Source organism: Podarcis erhardii (assembly GCF_964252035.2).
Source record: "Podarcis erhardii genome assembly, chromosome: 1".
NCBI classification, from domain to species: Eukaryota; Metazoa; Chordata; class Lepidosauria; order Squamata; family Lacertidae; genus Podarcis; species Podarcis erhardii.
In genome coordinates, this window is record NC_138497.1 from 10,999,421 (window position 1) to 11,022,003 (window position 22,583).

Here is a 22,583-nt window from a genome sequence, read left to right on the forward strand (position 1 = left end):
CAACTCCCATCATCCCTGGCTAACAGGACCAGTGGTCGGGGATGATGGGAATTGTAGTCTCAAAACATCTGGAGGGCTGAGTTTGCCTAGTCCAATTGCCTGCAATGCAGGAATATTCAGCTGTTCCATTTGGGGATCAAACCTGCAACCTTGGAATTATCAGCACTCTGCTCTAACCAACTGAGCTATCCAAGAGTTTTCCCATGGCTTTCCAATGAAGCCTGAAGACGGACATGTTGCAGGCTCCCTTTTCTAGCCAAGGTGCATTAGCTAATGCACACAGGAAATGCTGGCACATTTGCATGGGGAGTAATCACACTTTCACATTAACCTGTGCATGTTCTCTTTTGTGTGCAGAGATGCCTCCTCCACTGAAGGAACTGGGAAAGCGCTTGCTACTGGGAGAACTGTTGGTGCATGTGCATTGGAATTCTTGCACTGATATGGCACATAGCAGTTTCATTTGCTCCTGTTGGGACATACTCTAATTGGTCCACCGGAAGGCACCTTATCCTGCCCACCCCCCCCATAGAATGAATACATTTATGGACACCAAAACCTGTTTCCACAATTATAGCCACAATCATATTGATCCTGTGTAGCTAAGCATGAAATAATTACTCACGAATTCTGACTATTCATAGCAATAATTCGTCCACACATGGCAATACGTTGAACGAGTCTGCAGCAGGAAACGAAAAGGCCAAGCCTTTCACCCACTCAAGTGCTTGAGCACAGAAATCAAACACGGCAAATGCTTAGATAACAGTCAATACAAACTGGAGCTTTGTAATAATAAAAAATAAGCTTCTGGTCCACATTGTCAAAGTGGGTCAGGATACAAACTCTCCAAGCGCTTTCCTTTAAATAGGAGGACCTCCTTCTCCCACTACTGATCAAAGGCGCATTTGCGCAAAGGCAAACTTATCCATGTCTTTTGCAAGTTGGAACAGCACGCATTTCTTAAGGTGGATGGGATCCCTCCTGTCTGCTGTAATGTACAGCGTATTCCATAGGTTACTTCGGTTAGAAGAGGCTGCTCCTATTTTTTTGCAGTGGAACCCTAGGTCTGTGCATCACCCAACCTCCTTCTTTCTACGAAAAAAATGTGCTCTGCCACCCAACTAGGATAACCATGAAGCTTAAGGCGCATATGGCACTTCAACAGTCTCCTCTAAAAGGCACTCCAGAAGTGCAGAGTTGATGATAAAGCTACGTTCACCGGCAGATTCTTCCATTCCAACCCCATGAGGCTTTTCCAAGACATACTGCATCCAGTGTGAAAAGATTAGAGTACAATCCCATTAAAAAACTCCAGGCGAGAGAGAGATCAAAATTTGTGCCTTCTTTCTTTTAAAGCAAACACCCACATTTTGAATCTTGGGACTGTTTTCTTGGTGCTTCCCTGGGCTCCCATTCTGGTACAAAATCACTGCTGAGGTCCATCTGCACTCTTAGTTTGTTCCGATGGGGTGACCTGGATATTAGAGGCAGAGGTTTTCCCTTTGTTTCGGAGGGTGTGAGCGTTGAGCATCTCCAACAGTAGGTCGTAGACGGGAACGACATTCTTGCATTTCATGCTGAGAAGGTGCTCCATTCCTTTGTTACTGTGAAGAAAGCAAAGAGGTCACAGCAAGGCACTGAGGTTTAAAATGCACTGTGGCGAGAGAGACTTTCTGCTGTCCGTCAGGCAACAGCTTTTCCCACCTGCCTTGCCCCACCCTCTAGAAGCCTTTCCCAGACCATGACAGCAGAAGTACCATATTTTCGCTCTACAGGACGCACCCGACCATAGGACGCACCTTGTTTTAGAGGAGGAGAACAAGGAAAAAAAAATCTCCCCCTCTCTGCTCAGCGCTCCTTCAGCAAAGCAGAAGGAGAAACAGAGCCCCTTCCATTTCTCCTCCCGCTTGGCTGAAGGGGCGCTGCGCAGCTCTCCCTCCCTGCTGAAGCCAGAAGAGTCTTGCTCTCCCGGCTTCAGCAAAAGGAACCCGAAGCCTTCGGAGCGCAGTGCGAGTTCCCGCTGTGCTCCAAAGGCTTCAGGCGGCTATCCCTGAAGCCTGGAGAGCAAGAGGGGTCAGTGCGCACCGACCCCTCTCGTTCTCCAGGCTTCAGCGAAAGCAATGCATAGCCTCCGGAGCGCGGAGGGAGCGCTCCCTCTGCACTTCAGAGGCTTCGCGTTGCTATTGCTGAAGCCAAGGAGCCTGCATTCGCTCCATAGGACACACCCACATTTCCCCTTAATTTTTGGAGGGGGAAAAGTGCGTCCTACAGAGCGAAAAATACGGTAGCTGGGAAGAGGTCAGGGATATTTAAAAAATAATAATTTTATAGGTTGTGTGTCCTTGTTTCTCAGTTTGACCCTATTACATGGTTTTGTATGTTTTGTGGCATTTTATTCATTGTGACTTGCCATTAATTTTTTGACTGGGAAGTCAAGGAGGAGGAGGTCACAGCTGCCATGGTAAAGTGGTCACAAGACTTTGGGTATTCAGTAACCATGCCACAGTGGGAAAATTTGTGGAAGAATAATTGGAAATTCACAAACTGTTACGTCTTAAGAGAAAACTTCCTAAAAATGCAACACCGATGGTATCTAACACCTTGGAAACTGTCAAAGATATACGAAAGTGTCCCAAGTAATTGCTGGAGATGTGGAGATAAATCAGGCACTTTCTATCATATGTGGTGGCTATGCAAAAAAAATCCAGGCATTTTGGGAGACTATCCACTTAGAAATACAAAAAATAATAAAGATTTCCTTTAAGAGAAAACCAGAAGCTTATCTTTTGGGGATTACAGATTTGGATAGCCCGCAAAAAATGAAGAGTATATTTTTATACACCACAGTGGCAGCAAGAGTTCTTATTGTTACAAAGTGGAAGATTGATGAAATCTCCTCTACCCATGAATGGATCCAAAAGCTAACAGATTATGCAGAGTTAGATAGTTTATCAGAAAAAACAAAGAATAAACCAAAACAGGAATTCATCTTGAAATGGGAAGTCTTCAAAGTTTACCTGAAAAACAATTACAGTAGTTTAAACTCTGTCGCAGCATTTGCGTAACTTTAGTAGTAGATTTAAGAAAGATATGAAACCTAAGATAAATCAATAACTAGTTAATTTAAGATAAAAATGTGTATTGGCAACAAATAATAGATAACCGAAACAGGGAATGGACGGGAGGTCGGGTCTATAGTCCAAGGACCGCTTTTTGCTTTATTGATTTGTAATTAACATTGTCTTTATCACTGTTTCGTTTGTATTTTCATCTTGTTTTCTCCTTTTTTGGTGTATCAATTAAAAAAAAATACATGGTTTTGTATGTTTTGTGGCATTTTATGCATTGTGACTTGCCATTAATTTTTTATTGAGAAGAGATGTACCTGTGGAATTTCTGTCTCAAAGCAATAAAAGCACTGTCAACCACTGGACATCCTCCTCTCCCCTGCTATGCATCTGATGCTCTAGTTCAGGGGTCCGGAAACTTACCGCGCCTCGGGCCGGTGTCTCCAGCACTAATCACGCGGCGGGCCAGAGGGCAGGGGAGCGCGTGCCCATATGCGTGCACACACGCTATTTCCGGTGCACTTCCAGGTCGGAGAAGCACCGGAAACGGCTTGTGCGCATGTGCACGGGTCTCCTCCGACAAGGATGTGCACAGGAAATAATGCTTGTGCATGCGCAAATAATACTTGTGCATGTGCACAAGCTATTTCTGGTGCTCCTCCGTCCTGGAAGTGGGCAGCTGTGGAGCGCAGCGCCGCACCGGTAAGAGTGGGCAGTGGCAGCGGGCAGCAGGGTTGCTGCAGGCCGGATAAACGAGTCCCTCGGGCCTTATCCGGCCCACGGGCCTTAGTCTGGGGACCCCTGCTCTATTTAAGCTAACGGTCAATCCATCCCTCTCAATGAACGTTTAATTTCCTCCATGCCATGAAGTTGTCAACATGTGCAGAGGAAAGCGACCAAGATGATCAAGGGTCTGGAAACCAAGCCTTATAAGGAACGGTTGAAGGAGCTGGGTATGTTTAGCCTGGAAAAGAGGAGACTGAGAGGAGATATGAGAGCCATCTTTGGGTATCTCAAGGACTGTCGCATGGAGGGTGGAGCAAGTTTCTTTTCTCCTGCTCTGGAACCAAAGCAATGGATTCAAATTACAAGAAAGGAGATTCCAAACTAAACATCAGGAAAAACTTTATTGGGGTAAGAGCTGCTCAGCAGTGGAACTCTCCTTCACTGGAGGTTTCTAAGCAGAGGTTGGATGGCCATCTGTCATGGATGCTTTAGTTGAGATTCCTGCATTGCAAGGGGGTTGGACTAGATGACCCTCGGGGTCTCTTCCATCTATACAATTCTATGAACTGGGGGCAAATAAGAGTTGTGTGCAAGGTTTTTGCCATTAAGCATTAGAGCCAGGTAGCAGATATCTGCAGCAGATGTACCGGTAATTCAGAATGAGGTGGTAAACTGGTCTGTACCACTTCAGGCGAAGATGTTTGTGTGTGACATTTCTAAATGCTTCTAAACACCCTGGAGGCAGAACATTAGCACAGAATGAGAGTCCTGACCTAGACTTGCTCTCCCTGATGGAGTAATTTTCTACCTACAAGCATTATTTTCTTGTATCCTTCCCCCCTCCCATTCACACACAGCTGAAATGGTACAGTCTGTTCCATCTTCTCCGAACTTGGCCACCATATTGGAGCTTGCAAATGTAGTCCCTGCCTTGGCAAACCAGCTGAGTACCTAAGTGCATTTTCACACAGGAGGCTTAAAAATTGCTTTTGAGCCTTTCTCAAGCTACTTATGTTACCCAAACAGGAAAGAAAGCAGAAGAGGAAACTTTGTGATGCCAATGAACACTCTGCTCTACAGTGGGTTGTTTTGGACTGTTTACATTCACAAGAAAAATGTGACTGGAGTAAGATCATGTGCCAATGTGGTGCCCTACAGGTGCTGTTAGGACTACAACTCCCATCATCCTTGACTGTTGGTCATGCTGGCTGGGGCTGATGGGAGCTGTAGTCCAACAACAGTTGGAAGATATCACACTGGCTGCCCAGCACAGGGCTGGGTAACCTGTGGCTCAACAAATGTTGCTGGACTCCAACTCCCATCATTCCTAGCCATTGTGCCCAATGGACATGGATGATGAGAGTTGTAGTCTGACAACAACCAGATGGCTACTGGATCCCCATTCGTGCCACAGTATTTTTGCAATACTGCTATTCAGTCCATTGTTTAACATACTGTTTTGCTTTGCATTCATGCAGTCAATAATTGGGTTAATGGAAATGCATGCACACACACACACACACACACACACACACACACACACAAATGCAAAAATAAGCCATAAACCAAGTTGCTCCATTCCTTATCTTCACTGCTGGAAAAACAGCAGCCCAATATTCCTGAGGTCATTCCTACACAGTGGCGTAGCGTGGGGGGTGCAGGGGGGGCCGGCCGCACCGGGCGCAACATCTGGGGTTAGGGCAAATCCACGGGTTAGGGGGCGCAAATCCACGGGTTAGGGGGCGCAAATTACTTGCCTTGCCCCGGGTGCTGACAACCCACGCTACGCCACTGTTCCTACATACAACTAAAATAATTTGATTCAAATCATTTTAATGTGTCATTTTTAAAAAAAGGGGGGAGAAAAGGAACAGATACGTTTTCCTGTGATGAACGAACATTTTAACATAATTACTGAGTGGACTTCTAACACTATCAAAGAATAAATAATTGCCAGGGGTGGGCAGAGCAAAAAAAGAGAAAAGAATCCATGCTAATCATTTATTCAGCCAAAACTCATCTACTCTTCTGCTGGGAAGAAATACAATCCAGCAATATTAATGGAAACTCTTGTCCAATTTCTGTTCTTCTTGAAAGAAAGGTGATGAAACGAACAGATATTTAGGGCCGGAATCCATTTAAAACAGAGACAGAAAGAGATTGGGGGAGTGTGAAGAATGAATCGTGCATGCCTCACAATTGGGCAGAGGGTATGGACTGTGGTGGAACTGCGAGCCAATCAGCTTCGTTGCTGGGCTCCCAGGTGCTGAGGCTTCTGGGTTGGGTGGACCAGAGAGGAGACTGTGGAGTACTGGTGCACCCCAGGAGCATAAAAGGAGCTACATGCTTGATGCCTCCACCTCAGCCTTCAAGTGAGCTTCCCATCCACCCACCCTATAATGTTAACTACTGAAATTCTGGCATTTCTTTTCAGGTTACTTCATTGCTATTGTCACAACTTTCCTTCAGCAGAAGAGGCGTTGAGCTGGATCATTAGATGGGAGGGGCAGAGGCACCCTGCTCCAGTCCACAGGGGATCCCCCCTAAGGGATCTTGGAGGGCAGCTGATACCATGTCATCCAAACCTGGACAAACTTTGGTTAACCTTAAGTACAATCCATGGAAACAAGCCAGCTTCGACCCATGGTTTATGAAACTGTTTCCCACTATCCACAGTTAAGATTAACCACAGTTTAGAATTTGGACAACATGCTAAATTGTGATGAATCTAAAATGGAAACAGAAGCTTCAAATCTCCCAGTTGTAGCTGCAGCATGTGACTCTGGAGGGAAGCTAGGCTTGTTCATGTACACCAAACCAAGATTTAGCATTACATCATCCAAACACAAGGGAGGCAGGTGGCGCTGTGGGTTAAACCACAGAGCCTAGGGCTTGGTGATCAGAAGGTCGGTGGTTCGATTCCCCGCAACAGAGTGAGCTCCCATTGCTCGGTCCCTGCTCCTGCCAACCTAGCAGTTCGAAAGCACGTCAAAGTGAAAGTAGATAAATAGGTACCACTCCAGCGGAAAGGTAAACAGCGTTTCCGTGGCTGCTCTGGTTCGCCAGAAGCGGCTTAGTCATGCTAGCCGCATGACCCGGAAGCTGTATGCTGGCTCCCTCGGCCAATAAAGCGAGATGAACGCTGCAACCCCAAAGTCGGCCACGACTGGACCTAATGGTCAGGGGTCCCTTTACATTTACCATCCATACACAGCCACTGTAATACTTCATGTACTTGCAAAATAACATACCAATTGAAATCCAGGACATCTTTCTGTTCAAGGCAGTGTACAAAGATCTTAATTTAAAAACAAAACAAAAAAACAATAGGATATTTGTATGAGAACAGCTAGATATTATTTTCCAGATGTTAGTTGCTGACTCCAGGGTTTGATGACATGAGAGCAACTTAAACTGAGGCCTTGACTTCTCTAACCTAAAGTTCTGAATGCGTCAGACAGAGATAGCAGCTATCTCATAAGAAAAACCACAGAGGCTGCTGCCTTTTGTGAGTCACAGAATTCCTTTGAAATGAAGACCCAGAACGCATTTATAACAGCAGTGGAAATTTTCAGAATGAATGAAACTGGAAAAGAGGAGGCTGAGAGGAGATATGACAGCCATCTTCTAATATCCCTCTTGGAAGAGGGCGAAAGCTTGTTTTCTCCTGCTCTGGAGAGTAGGACTCGAACCCATGGCTCCAAGTTACAAGAAAGGAGATTCCGACTGAACATCAGGAAGAACTTTCTGACGGTAAGAGCTATTTGACCATGGAAGGTTGTGGAATCTCCTTCCTTGGAGGTTTTTGATCAGAGGTTGGATGATCATCTGTCATGAATGCTTTAGTGGAGATTCCTGTATTGCAGGGGGTTGGACTAGATGACCCTAAGGATCCCTTCCAACTCTACCCCCCTGTGATATAATTTTGTGAGCAATGCAGCTGCTGAATAGCCTTTTTTGCCTTGTGAAAAAAATATAACGTGTCTTAGTTCTGCGAGGAAAATCTAAAGAAGTTACCATTCTTATTAGATATGCCCACAGGGAGGATCCAGTCTATACCCAGCACTCACCAAGCAGCAAAACTGTGCCTGGGCTTTATGGCTACAGGCTATGGGTGGAAAATTAAGAACATCAGAAGAGCCCACAGGATCAGGCCAATGGCCCATCTAGGCTAGCATCCTGTTCCCACATCGGCCAACCAGATGCCTATGGGAAGCCTCCAAGCAGGACCTGATTGCAACTGAATGTACATAGCTATCGTGGCTGAATGCTGTCCCGTATACAGAATTTGTTGCACATAGAAAACCAGCTGCCAGGAAGAAGAGACTTCGGCAAGCCTTTTCTCCAACATCATTTGGCTTGTGTGGAAAGGAGCATTTGAATATGCCATCTCCCAGCTGAAATGATGCAGTCTGGGGAAAGTCTGACCTTAGGGTGAGTTGTTTCTTTGGAACAAATCCAAGGCATAAATAGTATCATGAGACCATCCTCATGCGATGGCCCACGCAATCTAAACCAGAACCATCATAGAATTGTAGAGTTGGAAGGGACCCTGAGGATCATCTAATCCAAACCCCCGCATTGCAGGAATATGCAGCTACCCCATGCAGGGATCGAACCTGCAACCTTGGCGTTCTCAGCATCACACTCTAACCAACTGAATGTTATCCTGAATGGAGCATTTTAATAGCACTTGCGTTAACTGCTGAGGGTAAATCAAGTCTCCTGAATAGAGCCTTGATCTGCTTAGTGGACTAAGAATGATGCCAGCAAAATCATACCAACAGCCCTCCTGGATCAGAGCACAAGGGCACCTACTCTTGCCTGATTAGTGAGTACCGTGAGACCAAGCAAGAGAACATAAGGAGAGCCCAGCAGGATAAGACAAAAGGGACCATCTCATTCAGCATTCTGTTCCCACAAGCAGCTAATCAGATGCCTTTGGGAAGCTAGCTAGCAAGCAGGACATCAGGACAACAGCTCCCTCTCTTGTTGTGGCTCACCAGCAGCTGATACTCACAACAGCATAGTGCCTCTGAACCTGCAGATTACATATGGCCGTTGTGTCTAGTAGATACCGATAGCCTTATCGTCCATGGTTTACGATCAGAAGCCTTGGGAAAACACAAGTGCTCCATTGCAATTAAGATTTGCTTCTCAGTTTAAACTATCCAACTGCTCACTGAGAACAAGGAGCCCTTTTGTAGTCAAAACCATCAGCCAACTTCTTTCAGTGAAGGGCACAGTTTTTGGAATCCCAATGCAAAGCAAGCTAAACGTAAGAAAGCATTAGCCCAAAATGCGGAACCACCATATTCGTAACACTGGTCACAAAGCGAACCACCAATTTGTCTGTTCCAAAACAACAACACCTCATGGTCTTACACTACACCAGCAAGCCAATGTATGTTAGTTTCAGCCACAACAGATAGAGAGAACAATGTAGGTTTTAGGGGTAGCTGAAGTGTGGAGGAATGGAAGCAAGGCTGTTTGTGATGAACACGGTACAGGATGGAAATTGCTGCCTCCTCAAATACCGACTCTTGCTTATTTACAACGGCGATCTTTTTCCCCACCTAAATTCAGTTGTCAAAATGAAGAACGCTAACCAGGGTTGGATTCTTGTGGGAAAGGACAGTGAGCTCTCTTTAGTCTTGGTACTGAAAACAAATTCCTTGACTCAGAACACACTCAGAGACACTTTGTTCTTGCATTCCAACTGTCTTTCCCCCTTGCTTCTAGTTAAGAGCTCTTGGGACTCTAATAAAAACCAAACTAGATCTGGCAAGCCTGAAATCTGGATAATGTGCTACAGAAGCCTTTCTCAACCTTGAGTCCCCAGCTGTTGTTCGACAACAACTCCCATCCTCCCCTAGCTAACAGTAAGAGTGGCCAGGGATGATGGGAGTTGTAGTCCAGCAACAGCTGGAAACGCAACATTGAGAAAGATTGTGATACATGGGCCAGAGGACTGATTCGGGATAAACTAACATCCTGGAAGAATGGATGCCTTTTTCGGACTATTTAAAGAAATATTATAGTACGGTGAATTTGCAAGCAGGATTTGAGCTATGAGCAACAGAAGTAATTAGATTATTGTGGTTATGATTTGACAGATAGAAAATAGGGTGCAGCAGAAGGGGGAAAACTACAACTCCATGGAAAAAAGGATGGGGAGTCAACAAAAATAAGAGGAAAAGAGAAATGGACACTTAAAACTTGAGCAGGCCAATCATCTGCCCTGTTGTTGATTTTTGCCACAGATTTTTTAAAAATGGCTGACGGTCTTGTTATGTAGTGAAGTTTCACCCTGGGCCAGCAGGGGGATACTGTATATAGTTTTCAATCAGGTCTGTAGATAGTTTTCCCTCAGGTCCGCGTCAGTTATTTTAGGCGGGAACTCTGGGCTGTTGTTGTTACAATGTTGACAGCCGGCTGCCTATAAAAGCAGGCCGGCTGAGCTGTTTGCAGTCAGTTCTATTCCAGCTTACGAAATAAAGAGCTACTTGGAGAAATCGCTGTGTCGTCTGCTATGTCAACCCACAACTTAACACTGGCGACGAGGATGGGATGGATGGACATCAGAGCACAGCCAGATGCGGCCAGCCTCTGAACTGAGCTGAATCACTGAGCTGAATCACAGAGCGAAATCACTGAGCGAAATCACTGGACAGAACCAATTCAGAGCTGACTGTTCTGGCTAGAGCACGGTGTTCCATCCATCGCCCTTCACGCCGGCATCGGAATCATGGCTTCACTTGTGCCTCTACCGCCGTTTGCGCCAGCCTCTGAATCATGGGATTCCTACCTCGCTCGGTTTGACTGCTACCTCCAAGCCAACGAGCTGACAGCAGTATCAAAGGATCGTAAGCGGGGCCTATTCCTCAGCCTCTGTGGGCCTGAGGTGTTTGAGACGGCCCGAGCATTGGTTGCGCCCGAAGCAGTCCAGGCAACACCATGGGACACGATCCAAGAGAAGCTCCGCAACCACTACGCACCAAAGCCGTCCAAGATTGCTGCCCGCCATGCGTTCTACCACCGGAACCAGGCAGAGGGGGAGTCAATCAACAACTACACCACCGCCCTGCGACAGGCTGCAATGCACTGTGAGTTCCGAGACTTAGACGATGCCCTGATGGATCGAATCGTCTGCGGGGTCCGGGACATCCATCTGCAACGGCGTCTCCTCGCCAAGCCAGACCTCACGCTGCAGAAAGCCATTGAGGAGGCTGTGGCCTCAGAAGCTGCTGAACGCTCCGCCCAGGAGATCCGCAAGTGCAGCAGCCCGCGTCTTGCTAGGGAGCCAGTTCCGGTGCATCATGAAGAGGCCAGCAGTGATGAGGCATCCTCCAGTGAAGGCGATGACGTGCACCAGACAAAGCGGGAGCACAGGAAGTTCCAACAGAAGTCCAAGGGCCAACCGGAATGTGCCGGCTGCGGAGGCAACCATTCCCGTGCCAAGTGTCGATTCAGAGACACCATCTGTAGGAAGTGTTCCAGAAGGGGCCACATCGCTAAGGTCTGCCGATCGGCTCCGTCTGACACCCCCCCTTCATCGACTCGCAAGTCCAAGCCTTCCCTCCAGTCTGCCAAGGAAAGTTGTTTCGCTCTCACCAACTGCCGCTGCCCGTCTGGAACCACGATTGGCCAAACCGACTCGCCTACGCGACGCAAGCTGAACGTCACGGTGCTCATTGAAGGAGCTCCATGTGACATGGAGATCGACACCGGGTCTGCCCTGTCCATCGTGTCGTGGAGCACCATCAAAAGACTGGTACCCAGAGTGTCCAAAAGGCAACTCGACTCTCACCGCGTACACCTGAGAGACTACCAGGGAAACGACATTCCCGTGGTAGGCGTTGGCCGGTTCCGGATTGCCTTCAAGGATTTTTCGGGCCTGCTCCGGTTGGTGGTGGTCGAAGGTCAGCGGCCAAGCCTCCTAGGGCTAGACTGGTTTGATGCCCTCGGCCTGGAAGTCACCGGCATCAACTGCATCTCTAACGCAGAGACTGAGGGTCTGGTCAAAGACTTTGCCGAGGTTTTTGACGGCACCTTGGGGCAATATACAGGTACGCCCATCTCCTTTAGCCTTGATCCACAAGTCGCCCCCATCAAGCTAAAGCCACGCCGGGTTCCCTTTGCTCTCAAGGCTAAGGTGGACGAACAACTGGACAAACTGATCGCCCAAGGAGTTTTGGAGCCGGTTGACCACGCCAAGTGGGAAACCCCCATCGTCACGCCTGTCAAGCCAGATGGGTCGGTGAGAATCTGCGCTGACTACAAGTGCACGATCAACAAGGCACTTCAGCAGCACGCTTATCCGGTTCCTGTTGTCCAACACCTGCTGCATTCCCTGGGTGAGGGTAAGGTCTTCGCTAAGCTGGACCTTGCCCAAGCCTATCAACAACTGCCAGTCGATGATGCCACTGCTGAAGCCCAGACGATCGTCACCCACCGGGGGGCATTCCGTTGCCGCCGGTTGCAGTTCGGGGTGAGTGTGGCTCCTGGCATCTTCCAAAGCCTTATGGAGCGTCTCCTGCAAGGGCTTCCGGGCGTGGTACCATATTTTGATGACGTCTTGGTGTCTGCAGACTCACACCAGCAGCTGTTCGAGCGCCTCCGTGCCGTGCTGACCAGGTTCCAAGAGGCCGGGCTCAAGGTAAAGAGGGAGAAGTGCCAGATCGCCGTTCCACAGGTAGAGTTCCTGGGCTATCTTATCGATGCCTCCGGCCTTCACCCGACCACATCCAAGATCCGCGCTATCCAGCAGGCCCCCACCCCAAAGAACAAGACGGAGTTGCAGGCATTCCTGGGGCTGCTGAACTTTTATAACATGTTCCTGCCCCACAAAGCCACAGTGGCTGAGCCTCTTCACCGACTCCTTAGTACAAAGACGCCTTGGGCCTGGGGTCATCGGGAGACGGCGGCCTTCAACGCGGTTAAGGCTCTCCTTTCATCAGACAGTGTGCTGGTACAGTACAGTGAATCCAGGCCGCTGGTCCTTGCCTGCGACGCCTCACCTTTTGGCATCGGTGCTGTCCTTAGTCACCGTTTTCCAGATGGAAGAGAAGCACCACTCGCCTACTTTTCCAGGACACTATCTCTGACGGAACGGAATTACAGCCAGCTCGACAAGGAGGCATTGGCACTTGTGGCTGGAGTGAAGAGGTTCCATGAATACCTCTATGGCAGGACTTTTGACCTCATCACTGACCACAAGCCACTCCTGGGCCTCCTCGCCGGTGATCGTCCAACTCCACCGGTCCTCTCGCCACGCATGCTGCGATGGACTGTTTTCCTGGCTGCCTACCACTACCGGCTCATCCATCGCCCGGGGAAATCGATGGGCCATGCCGACGCCCTCAGCCGTTGCCCTCTTCCAGCATTTGTGGAAGACCCGGCTCCAGCTTCATCGCTCCTTCTGATTGAGGATCTTCCGGCAGCGCCTGTATCAGCTGCCACTGTGGCCTCCGCGTCTGCCCAGGATCGCACCATCAGCCGGGTGCTCAACTGGGTGTGGAGGGGGTGGCCACAAGGGCCTTTTGCATCGGAGTTCCAGCCCTTCGCAACCAGACAACATGAACTCTCAGCTCATCGCGGCTGTCTGCTGTGGGGAGACCGCGTCGTGATTCCCCAGGGACTCCGTCAGCGCGTCCTGGAGGCTCTGCACGTTGGCCACCCGGGAATTGTCAAAATGAAGGCGTTGGCTCGGTGTTATGTCTGGTGGCCTAATATGGACGATGCCATCACTGCCTGGGTGTCCGCCTGTCAAGCGTGCCAAGAGTCGAGGCCTGCACCACCGGCAGCTAAGGGACACACCTGGGAGACGCCAAAGACACCCTGGTCGAGGGTGCACATCGATCTGGCTGGCCCCTTTCACGGCCGGACCTTTATGGTAGTGGTGGACGCCTATTCCAAATGGCTGGAGGTCGCCCTGATGCCCTCCACCACTACCGAAGCTGTCATCCGGGTGCTGCGAGGCCTGTTTGCAACGCATGGGTGTCCTGATGTCCTTGTCTCTGACAACGGACCACAGTTCACGTCAGGCACGTTTGAGCGGTATCTTTTGGGACTGGGCATCCGCCATGCCCTAACGGCACCCTTTCATCCATCCAGCAACGGGCAAGCGGAAAGAATGGTGCGCTCGACAAAAGAGGCACTGGCGCGCCTGGACCGGGGAGACTGGCATGAGCGGGTCGCCGAATACTTGTTCGTGCAACACATCACCCCGCATGCGGCCACAGGGAGGAGTCCTGCTGAACTGCTTATGGGCCGCCGCCTCAGGTCACCACTCGACCGGCTACACCCGGACTTTGCCGTGGCTGAACCCCCAGGCTGTGCCAACGCGCCACGGTCATTTGTCCCAGGAAACCAGGTCTTTGCCCGGAACTATGTGGGGGACATTCCTTGGGTGCCAGCCACAGTAGTGGGAGTCACTGGACCTCGCTCGTACCAGGTGGCACTCGAAGACGGACGCTTGTGGCGACGGCACATAGACCAGCTTAGGCGCAGGGTTGGGGACTTGGACACTACCGAGGTGCCCCCAACTGCGCTTGCGGCTCCAGAAGAGACACGTACAGATGGCGAGGCCCCACCTACACCTCCCTCGCAAACTGCCAGCGTGGAGCCGAACCAAGCCGCTTCAGAGGGTCTGCCAGACTTACCACAGACTCAGACCACTCCACTTGCGGAGGCTCCACCCACAGCAGCGGATCCAGGGGATTTGGTTCCAACGCCACCTAGGGTCGCACCACAGCCTCAGCAAGAACTGTGTGGCCCTCCGGACTTGGCTACCAGTCCCCGGCGGTCTGGCAGAGTTCCCAAGCGCCCAACTTATTTAAAGGACTATGTTGTTGGACATGTATCACTGTTGGTCTAAGTATGGGAAATGTAACCAATATGCTTTTGTGCCTAATTGAACCATTACGCGTAGTGCTGTATATAAGGAAACCATTACGATTGTAACTAACGCCTTATCTCGGTGGGGAGGGGTGTTATGTAGTGAAGTTTCACCCTGGGCCAGCAGGGGGATACTGTATATAGTTTTCAATCAGGTCTGTAGATAGTTTTCCCTCAGGTCCGCGTCAGTTATTTTAGGCGGGAACTCTGGGCTGTTGTTGTTACAATGTTGACAGCCGGCTGCCTATAAAAGCAGGCCGGCTGAGCTGTTTGCAGTCAGTTCTATTCCAGCTTACGAAATAAAGAGCTACTTGGAGAAATCGCTGTGTCGTCTGCTATGTCAACCCACAACTTAACAGGTCTCTAGGATGGGAATCTGGATCACCCCCTAGAATGGCCTTACCTTGCGTGCCGGACATGTGAGAGCAGCATCAGCAAGTTCGCCAAGCGTGTCGTCTGTTGGGCCAAAGGGACCCCGCTCTTTGAAATGACCCACACCAAGGCGTCCGTCACAGAGTTCAGCAGGTGACTCAGTTTCTTGTTGCTCTCGGACTCTCCTGCAGCTGAGGAGAGTGGATACATATCTACGCAAGAAAGATGCCAAATGAGCAGAGTTTAAGGAATAAGAGCTGTACTGCGTCGGGGTGTGTGTGTGTGTAGCTCAGTCTGGGAAGCTTCCCAAAGTGTGCTTGAGTGCAGTGGCGTAGCGTGGGGGGGTGCAGGGGGCCCCGGCCGCACCGGGGGTTAGGGTTAGGGGGCGCAAATCCACGGGTTAGGGGGCGCAAATTACTTGCCTTGCCCCAGGTGCTGACGACCCACGCTACGCCACTGCTTGAGTGCAACTGTGGCCACTTACTTCCAGTTCCCAGAAACTGGTATTCAGTGGCAACTGACTGTGGAGGTAGAACATAGTTATGTGAAACTTTGTAGAGACACCCACCCACACGTGTTGAACATGTGTTATTCAGGAAGCTGCTCCATCCCAAATTGAACCATTGCTCCATCTCATTCAGTACTGGCAGCACAGACTGGCAGCAGCTCCCCAGGGTTGTGGGTGCAACTTTTACCTAGTCCCACCTGATAATGGCAAGGATTGAACCTTCTGCATACAATGGACTGAGCTGCAGCTATACTTTCCAAGGAAACAGGTTTAGGATCAGGTGACAACTTGGTTCCAATTCCATACAAAATATGTGTACCTGGAAATACTACATTTTCCATCACATCTATAAGTCAAGTCCATAAATTGGTTGACTCTAGAGCATTTTCCCCACCGAGATTATGATTTAAGAAAGAAAATGGGGGTGACATATGTAATACATTTCCATTAATTACATATAGGAACTGCCTTGAAACAGGTCAGACTATTCACCCATCAAGCCCAGTAATGTCTACACTGATTGGCAGTGGCTGACAGGTGGCGATCATTCCCAGACCCTGCTCCCTGCTCCTTTTAAGTGAGATGTAGAGATTAAGGGCTGGTATCCAACCTTAATTTCACATCACCCTAGAACAGATTTAGGATGTATGCCTGGGTTAGGAGACTGTGCAAGCAAAAAAACTTGTGCCAACTGAACATCCTATTTGGATACTGCCTTAAACTTGAGACCTTTTGCAAATACGTATGCTTTTCCCATGCATACCGCAAGAGACAGGAGCAAGAACTCATCTCAGTGTTGCTGTTTGCATCTGGAGCTCCTGGTTCTTCATAACAGTATTTTCCACAGGCAGCCTAATTATTATGGGCTTGTGGTGACGTGAAAGAGGCAGGTCCTCTCTCTGGTCACATCAGTATTATGCAGTGCTATTTTTCTGGGACGCGGGTGGCACTGTGGGTTAAACCAGAGCCTAGGACTTGCCGATCAGAAGGTTGGCGGTTCGAATCCCCGTGACGGGGTGAGCTCCCGTTGCTCGGTCCCTGCTCCTTCCAACCTAGCAGTTCGAAAGCACATCAAAGTGCAAGTAGATAAATAGGTACCGCTCTGGCGGGAAGGTAAACGACATTTCCGTGCGCTGCTCTGGTTTGCCAGAAGCGGGTTAGTCATGACCCGGAAGCTGTACACCAGCTCCCTCGGCCAATAAAGCAAGATGAGCGCCACAACCCCAGAGTCGGTTACGACTGGACCTAATGGTCAGGGGTCCCTTTACCTTTATTTTTCTAGGAAAAGAGGTGCTAGAACTCCCTTGTTCTCTTATAATGGCAACGGTGCCCTCCAGAGAGGTGCCGGAACTGAGTTCCGGTGCGTTCCGGCTGAAAAAAAGTCCTGGTGTTACAGGAATGCCCTCCCCGCTGAAATACAAAAGGCCCCTGAGGTAACGGCACTCTGTCAGCTCTTGAAGAAACCATGGTTGATCGCTTGATAGGGGTCTCTCAGTTATGATGGCTGTACTGTTTTGCAGCATATTTTAATCACCGTTCTTTATTTCGGTGTTTCAGTGGATGTGCTTTAATGAAGGAGGTTGGCATTTTGTAGTTGGCTTTTATAGCTTCGAACGGCTTAGAAGCAGTATATAAATTAGTAAAGGTAAAGGCAAAGGGACCCCTGACCATTAGGTCCAGTCATGACCGACTCTGGGGTTGCAGTGCTCATCTCGCTTTATTGGCCGAGGGAGCTGGCATATAGCTTCCAGGTTATGCGGCCAGCATGACTAAGCCGCTCCTGGCAAACCAGAGCAGCGCACAGAAACGCCGTTTACCTTCCCACCGGAGTGGTACCTATTTATCTACTTGCACTTTGACGTGCTTTCGAACTGCTAGGTTGGCAGGAGCAGGGACCAAGCAACGGGAGCTCACCCCGTTGCAGGGATTCAAACCACCGACCTTCTGATTGGCAAGCCCTAGGCTCAGTGGTTTAACCCACAGCACCACCCGCGTCCCATATAAACTAATAAATAACAGTAAATGTCTGAGGCCATGACTTGGTGAGAGAAAGGAATCCTTAGTTGAGAGGTAGCAACCAGAATTAGCAACCAGAGTTACTACCTAGAATGGTACGTCTGTGCAATTGGTGGGTATTAATTTTGTTTTGATATTTTATACGGTTTCATCCGTGAGTGGTGTCATCTCCTGGTGTTTCTGCAATAATTTTTTAGTCAAGTGGAAGGCGTGATTGATGTTAACAGGCAACTGAGTGGGAGATATTGGAGAGATTAGGTGGAGGGTGTGCTTGTGAGTATTGGTGGAAGAGTGTGATCAGTGAGAATAGAATGGGATGGGTGATATTGGATGAGTAGCGTGATTTGTTTCAATGTAAGAGAGAATTTGGATGGGATGTTCCTGTGTTTGTGAGGGGAGCGTTGCATATTGCAAGCTAGAACGTGTCTTGGAAAGATGACAGGCAAAAAGAAGATGTTTAGAACTGTGCTGCTATGTTTTTACGCTGACATTTTAAAAGCTCATCTGTTCTTTACAGTGCTCTTTCACAAGTTGATTATCTTGACTCAGGAGAACTTTGCCAGCATCTCTGCTTAAAAGCCACCTTTTCAAACACCTTTGGCTTAATCCCTTTATCTTCATTCTCCACCCCAACCCAAGTTAAATATGTGTAATTGCATTTGCTCATATTCTCTCTCTAATAATCTCCCCCCTTCCATTCACTGTTCTTTCTTTTCTTGCCTCTTCTCCTGCTAACCCAGTTGTCCCGCCATCACTGCTGAAATGTCATTTGTATGTTCCTTGGGGCAGGGACTTAAAAAAAATCCTACAAAGCTTCATGTGCATTGATGGCGATGATATTTAGTTTAACTAGCTAAGTGGAAGTTAAGAACATGCTTTGAAATATTGATATTTCATGATATTTCATTGAAGATTCACAGACAAATAGCAGCTGGATGTATCTGCCCCATTCAGAGTTGGGCAGCAGCCTGTGGGAACACAACAGCCACTTCCCAGAAAAAACAAAAGCAGTTTCAAATCCCATTGCTCCCTAGGTCAGCCGTGTGCATAAGGATGAAGAGCAGCGTGATTCAAACCAAGTGCGAGGGACAGAGGCAGCCTGTCCTACCTCTCTGCCTGAGGCAAAATGGGGCACTTCTGTGGGCGCAAAACTCACCTTGCCACCCCCTCCATAGCCTGCTTATCAGGGTTACATGGCTGGCAAGATCTCACTGCCAGCGGCAGAGCAAGCTGATCGGGTGCCTGGGGTGGCATGCGTGCCCTGCACCCTGGGGTGGGGCCAGCATGGGCAGGATACTCCACGAGGCCTCCGAGGAGTCTGCCTGCCTCCTCCCACTCAGCCGCCCTACAGCTGAGGGGGAGGCAGCGGGCGGACTGTTTGGGGCAGCCCTGTGGGCACCCAAGCCACTGTGTCACTCCTAGGACACTCCAGGCATGCTGCAGGCCCTGCAGTGAGTGCCGCCTGGCATTTTGTCAGAGGTGACATCTCACTGGGCTCTCACATGATTTTGTGGGGCTCCCACGAGAACTCGCCAGAACCTGGAAGCCTCTGCTTCTCTTCCCTTCTCCAGTGACAGTGGGGAGGCGTGTCCACAGAGGTGCCCCTTGGATTCTGCCCATAGCTGTCAAGTGTCCCTTATTTGAAGGGACAGTCCCTTATTCCAGCGCCATGTCCTGCTGCTGTCCCTTATTGATGGATGTCCCTTAAATGTCCCTTAAATGATGTCCCTTAAATTTCAAAGGAAGCAGCTCCTCTCCCTCCTTCCCTGCCGGCCAGGGAGGAGGGAGGCTCCAACTGTGTTGCTTGGCTGTGTTGCTCACCCAATAAGAAGTCTAAGAACAACTGGGGGGTGGAGCTTGCATGCCTTGTGTGTGGCTAGTTAATGCAAGCTGAGGGGTTTTTTGAATGCTGGACGCCATTTTGTTGCACGTGCTGCTGCAAACTTTGCAGTGCAAAGCCAGGCCAGGGAGCCATCTTAAGTTGAGGCTGCATAGGCTTTGTGTTGCATGTGATTCAGATTCTATTCAGTTGAACCTCTGGTTACAAAGTTGGTTGGACAGTGTTCTCGAAGCTACCAGCATGAGTTTGACCAGACTGCAGGAGGACAGGAAGACTGGAGTGCCTGGAACAGGTGAGGCTGCAGGTCCCTTATTTTCAAATCTGTAAGTTGACAGCTATGATTCTGCCACCTGAGGCAGTCACCTCAGTCTGTCTCACGGATGGGCAGGCACTGAGGAGTAACTGCTCAAGTCCCAGGTTCCACGCAGCTTCATTAAGGGTCCTTAAGTTTTGCCTTTGGCGTGTATAAAAACACAGTGTCTAGAATGAAACGGCACGTGGTGACCTCAGTATTATTTCTGTGTACCAGTCATAAAACCATTAGAGCATGAGGACAGAAAAAGCACTTAGGGCATTTATTACTCCCTTTGCCTTAATGGCTCTTGTGCCCTTTGGTATTTCTTCTGCTACCACCCAACTTTTTGTCCCCGGTAATAAGCACAGCTTGACATGACTGAAGCGTCTACTCACTGGAATTGAGGAGGATCATGGCCTTGACACAAATATATTCCTTGTGCTGCAATTTCAGCTCCCGGAGCCTTGAAGTCGTCGCCAAGAGCATGTCAAAGATTTCCAAAATTCCTTCCACACATTTCCCTTCATCCCTAATTTTGGAGACATAAAAGAATTAATGAGGACGCAAAACAGCATTTCCTTTTAAAAAAACAACCAAAACACTCCAGTATACTCTAGTATGTACAGTGGTACCTTGGGTACAAATGCTTCAGGTTACAGACTCCGCTAACCCAGAAGTAGCACCTCGGGTTAAGAACTTTACCTCAGGATGAGAACAGAAATCGCGTGCCGGCGTGCGGCGACAGCGGGAGGCCCCATTAGCTCAAGTGGTACCTCAGGTTAAGAACAGTTTCAGGTTAAGAACAGACCTCCGGAACAAATTAAGTTCTTAACCAGAGGTACCACTGTATTTGCCTTTTTTGTCGACATCCACAGTTTTTGTTTTGTCTTTGAAAAGAGCACCTTGAAATTCTAAGTGTCTTCCACAAAATCCTCGTCCTTGCCTTTACAATGCAAATGAAGAACCTACAGCCCCTCAGAAGTTGTTATGCTACAACGCCAATCATCCCTCACTATCTCTGCTGATTGGAGCTGGTGGGAGTTTGAGAGGAGAGGAGAAATTCAATTTTATTTGCATTTTAATTAAAAACAACATAATTTGTACTTGTTCCACCCATACACAAACTAAAACACAGTTATCCTTTGACATTCACACTTCACTGAATTTTGATCTCCAACCAAACAATATGTACAACAGTGCATATATTAGGGGGAAATGTGCATAATATATTAGTGAAAATAACATACGAAATGCAGTATAGTAGAGGAAATTGTTGCAGAGAAATTCACATGAAAATGCTGGCAAATATTCATGAGAATTGTTTGTTTGCAAAAATCGTAAGTTGCTGTACCAATTGTGGTTAACTGAATTTAAGACCGGCAAAATAAACTTAGAGACCTGAAATTGAAGATTCATCCATTCCTATCCAGGAGTCCAGCAACATCTGGAGGGTCACAGATGCCCAATCCTGGCTTGAAATTCACCCCAGAAAATTATTCCTGTATTATTATTATTATTATTATTATTATTATTATTATTATTATTTGAAGCAGCCTATCACCATATACTCTGCTTGGCAATCATCTAGAGGTTTCTCGTGGTGAGTGTAGTTATTCTAATGTTAGGAACTGTAATTTGAAAGGTTTCTTTAGCTTGGTCAGTAGAACATGAGATTCTTAATCTCTGGGTCATGGATTTGAGCCCCATGTTGGGTGAAAGACTTCTGCGTTGTAGGGGGTTGGACGAGATCATGGGTGGGCAAACTAAGGCCGGGAGGCCGGATCCAGTCCAATCACCTTCTAAATCCGGCCCGCGGATTGTCCGGGAATCAGCGTGTTTTTACATGAGTAGAATGTGTCATTTTATTTAAAATGCATCTCTGTTTTATTTGTGGGGTCTGCCTGGTGTTTTTATTTAAAATGCATCTCTGGGTTATTTGTGGAGCATAGGAATTCGTTCTCCCCCCCCCAAAAAAAAAGACAGTCCAGCCCCCCATAAGGTCTGAGGGACAGTGGACCAGCCCCCTGCTGGAAAAGTTTGCTGACCCCTGGACTAGATGACCCTTGTGGTCCCTTCTAACTCTATGATTCTATGGTTTTAAGGACTTCAAATATTTTCATTATTACGACAAAGGCCCAACTAGTCCTCTTCCCACAACAGCCCAAAAGATGCTCTGAGAAGGTCACAAGCAAGGCATGAGCACAACAGAACTTATATTTGCCAGTTTTCGGAAGCTTGTCATCTCCAATACTGATGATGGAATGCAGTCATCATGCTTGGTAGCCACCATGGATAGCTTCATCCTACACCATTATCCCTCATTAAAGTGTCCACATTGGCAGCCCCCACGATGTTTCTGTGCCACAAGGTTGAAATGCAAATCAAAAGGTAAAGGTAAAGGTACCCCTGCCCGTTCGGGCCAGTCTTGCCAGACTCTAGGGTTGTGCACTCATCTCACTCTATAGGTCGGGAGCCAGCGCTGTCCGCAGACACTTCCGGGTCACGTGGCCAGCGTGACAAGCTGCATCTGGTGAGCCAGCGCAGCACACGGAAACACCGTTTACCTTCCCGCTGGTAAGCGGTCCCTATTTATCTACTTGCACCCGGGGGTGCTTTCGAACTGCTAGGTTGGCAGGCGCTGGGACCGAACGACGGGAGCGCACCCCGCCGCAGGGATTCGAACTGCCAACCATGCGATCGGCAAGTCCTAGGCGCTGAGGTTTTACCCACAGCGCCACCCGCATCCCATAAAGTAAAGGTAAAGGTACCCCTGCCCGTGTGGGCCAGTCTTGCCAGACTCTAGGGTTGTGCGCTCATCTCACTCTATAGGCCTGGAGCCAGCGCTGTCCGCAGACA

At 48.7% G+C, this 22,583-nt stretch overlaps 2 protein-coding genes across 5 annotated transcripts in view; one reads left to right on the forward strand and one right to left on the reverse strand.

Annotated features, from left to right (window-relative positions):
• Window positions 1-1,324: 1,324 nt before the first annotated feature.
• ESR2 (estrogen receptor 2) overlaps window positions 1,325-22,583 on the reverse strand; it is a 68,742-nt gene continuing 47,483 nt past the window's right edge. The window contains exons 7-9 of the mRNA XM_081862080.1: window positions 20,123-20,256; window positions 15,100-15,280; window positions 1,325-1,607 (exon numbers count right to left, since the gene is read on the reverse strand). Of these exons, the coding sequence (XP_081718206.1) occupies window positions 1,430-1,607; window positions 15,100-15,280; window positions 20,123-20,256 (493 nt within the window). The 3' untranslated portion in view covers window positions 1,325-1,429. The remainder of the gene's footprint in view (window positions 1,608-15,099; window positions 15,281-20,122; window positions 20,257-22,583) is intronic.
• The window catches only part of LOC309344601 (uncharacterized protein), a 55,208-nt gene continuing 39,719 nt past the window's right edge, over window positions 7,095-22,583 (forward strand). For 3 of the 4 annotated variants that reach the window (XR_014157782.1, XM_081867171.1, XM_081867170.1), the window contains exon 1: window positions 7,095-7,550. Coding sequence is in view for 2 of the 4 variants with exons in the window: in XM_081867171.1 (XP_081723297.1) it covers window positions 7,329-7,550 (222 nt within the window). In the remaining 2 variants the exon portion in view is untranslated. Of the gene's footprint in view, window positions 7,551-15,134; window positions 15,222-22,583 lie in introns of those variants that run through there. The other variant, XR_014157783.1, reaches the window with a different exon arrangement.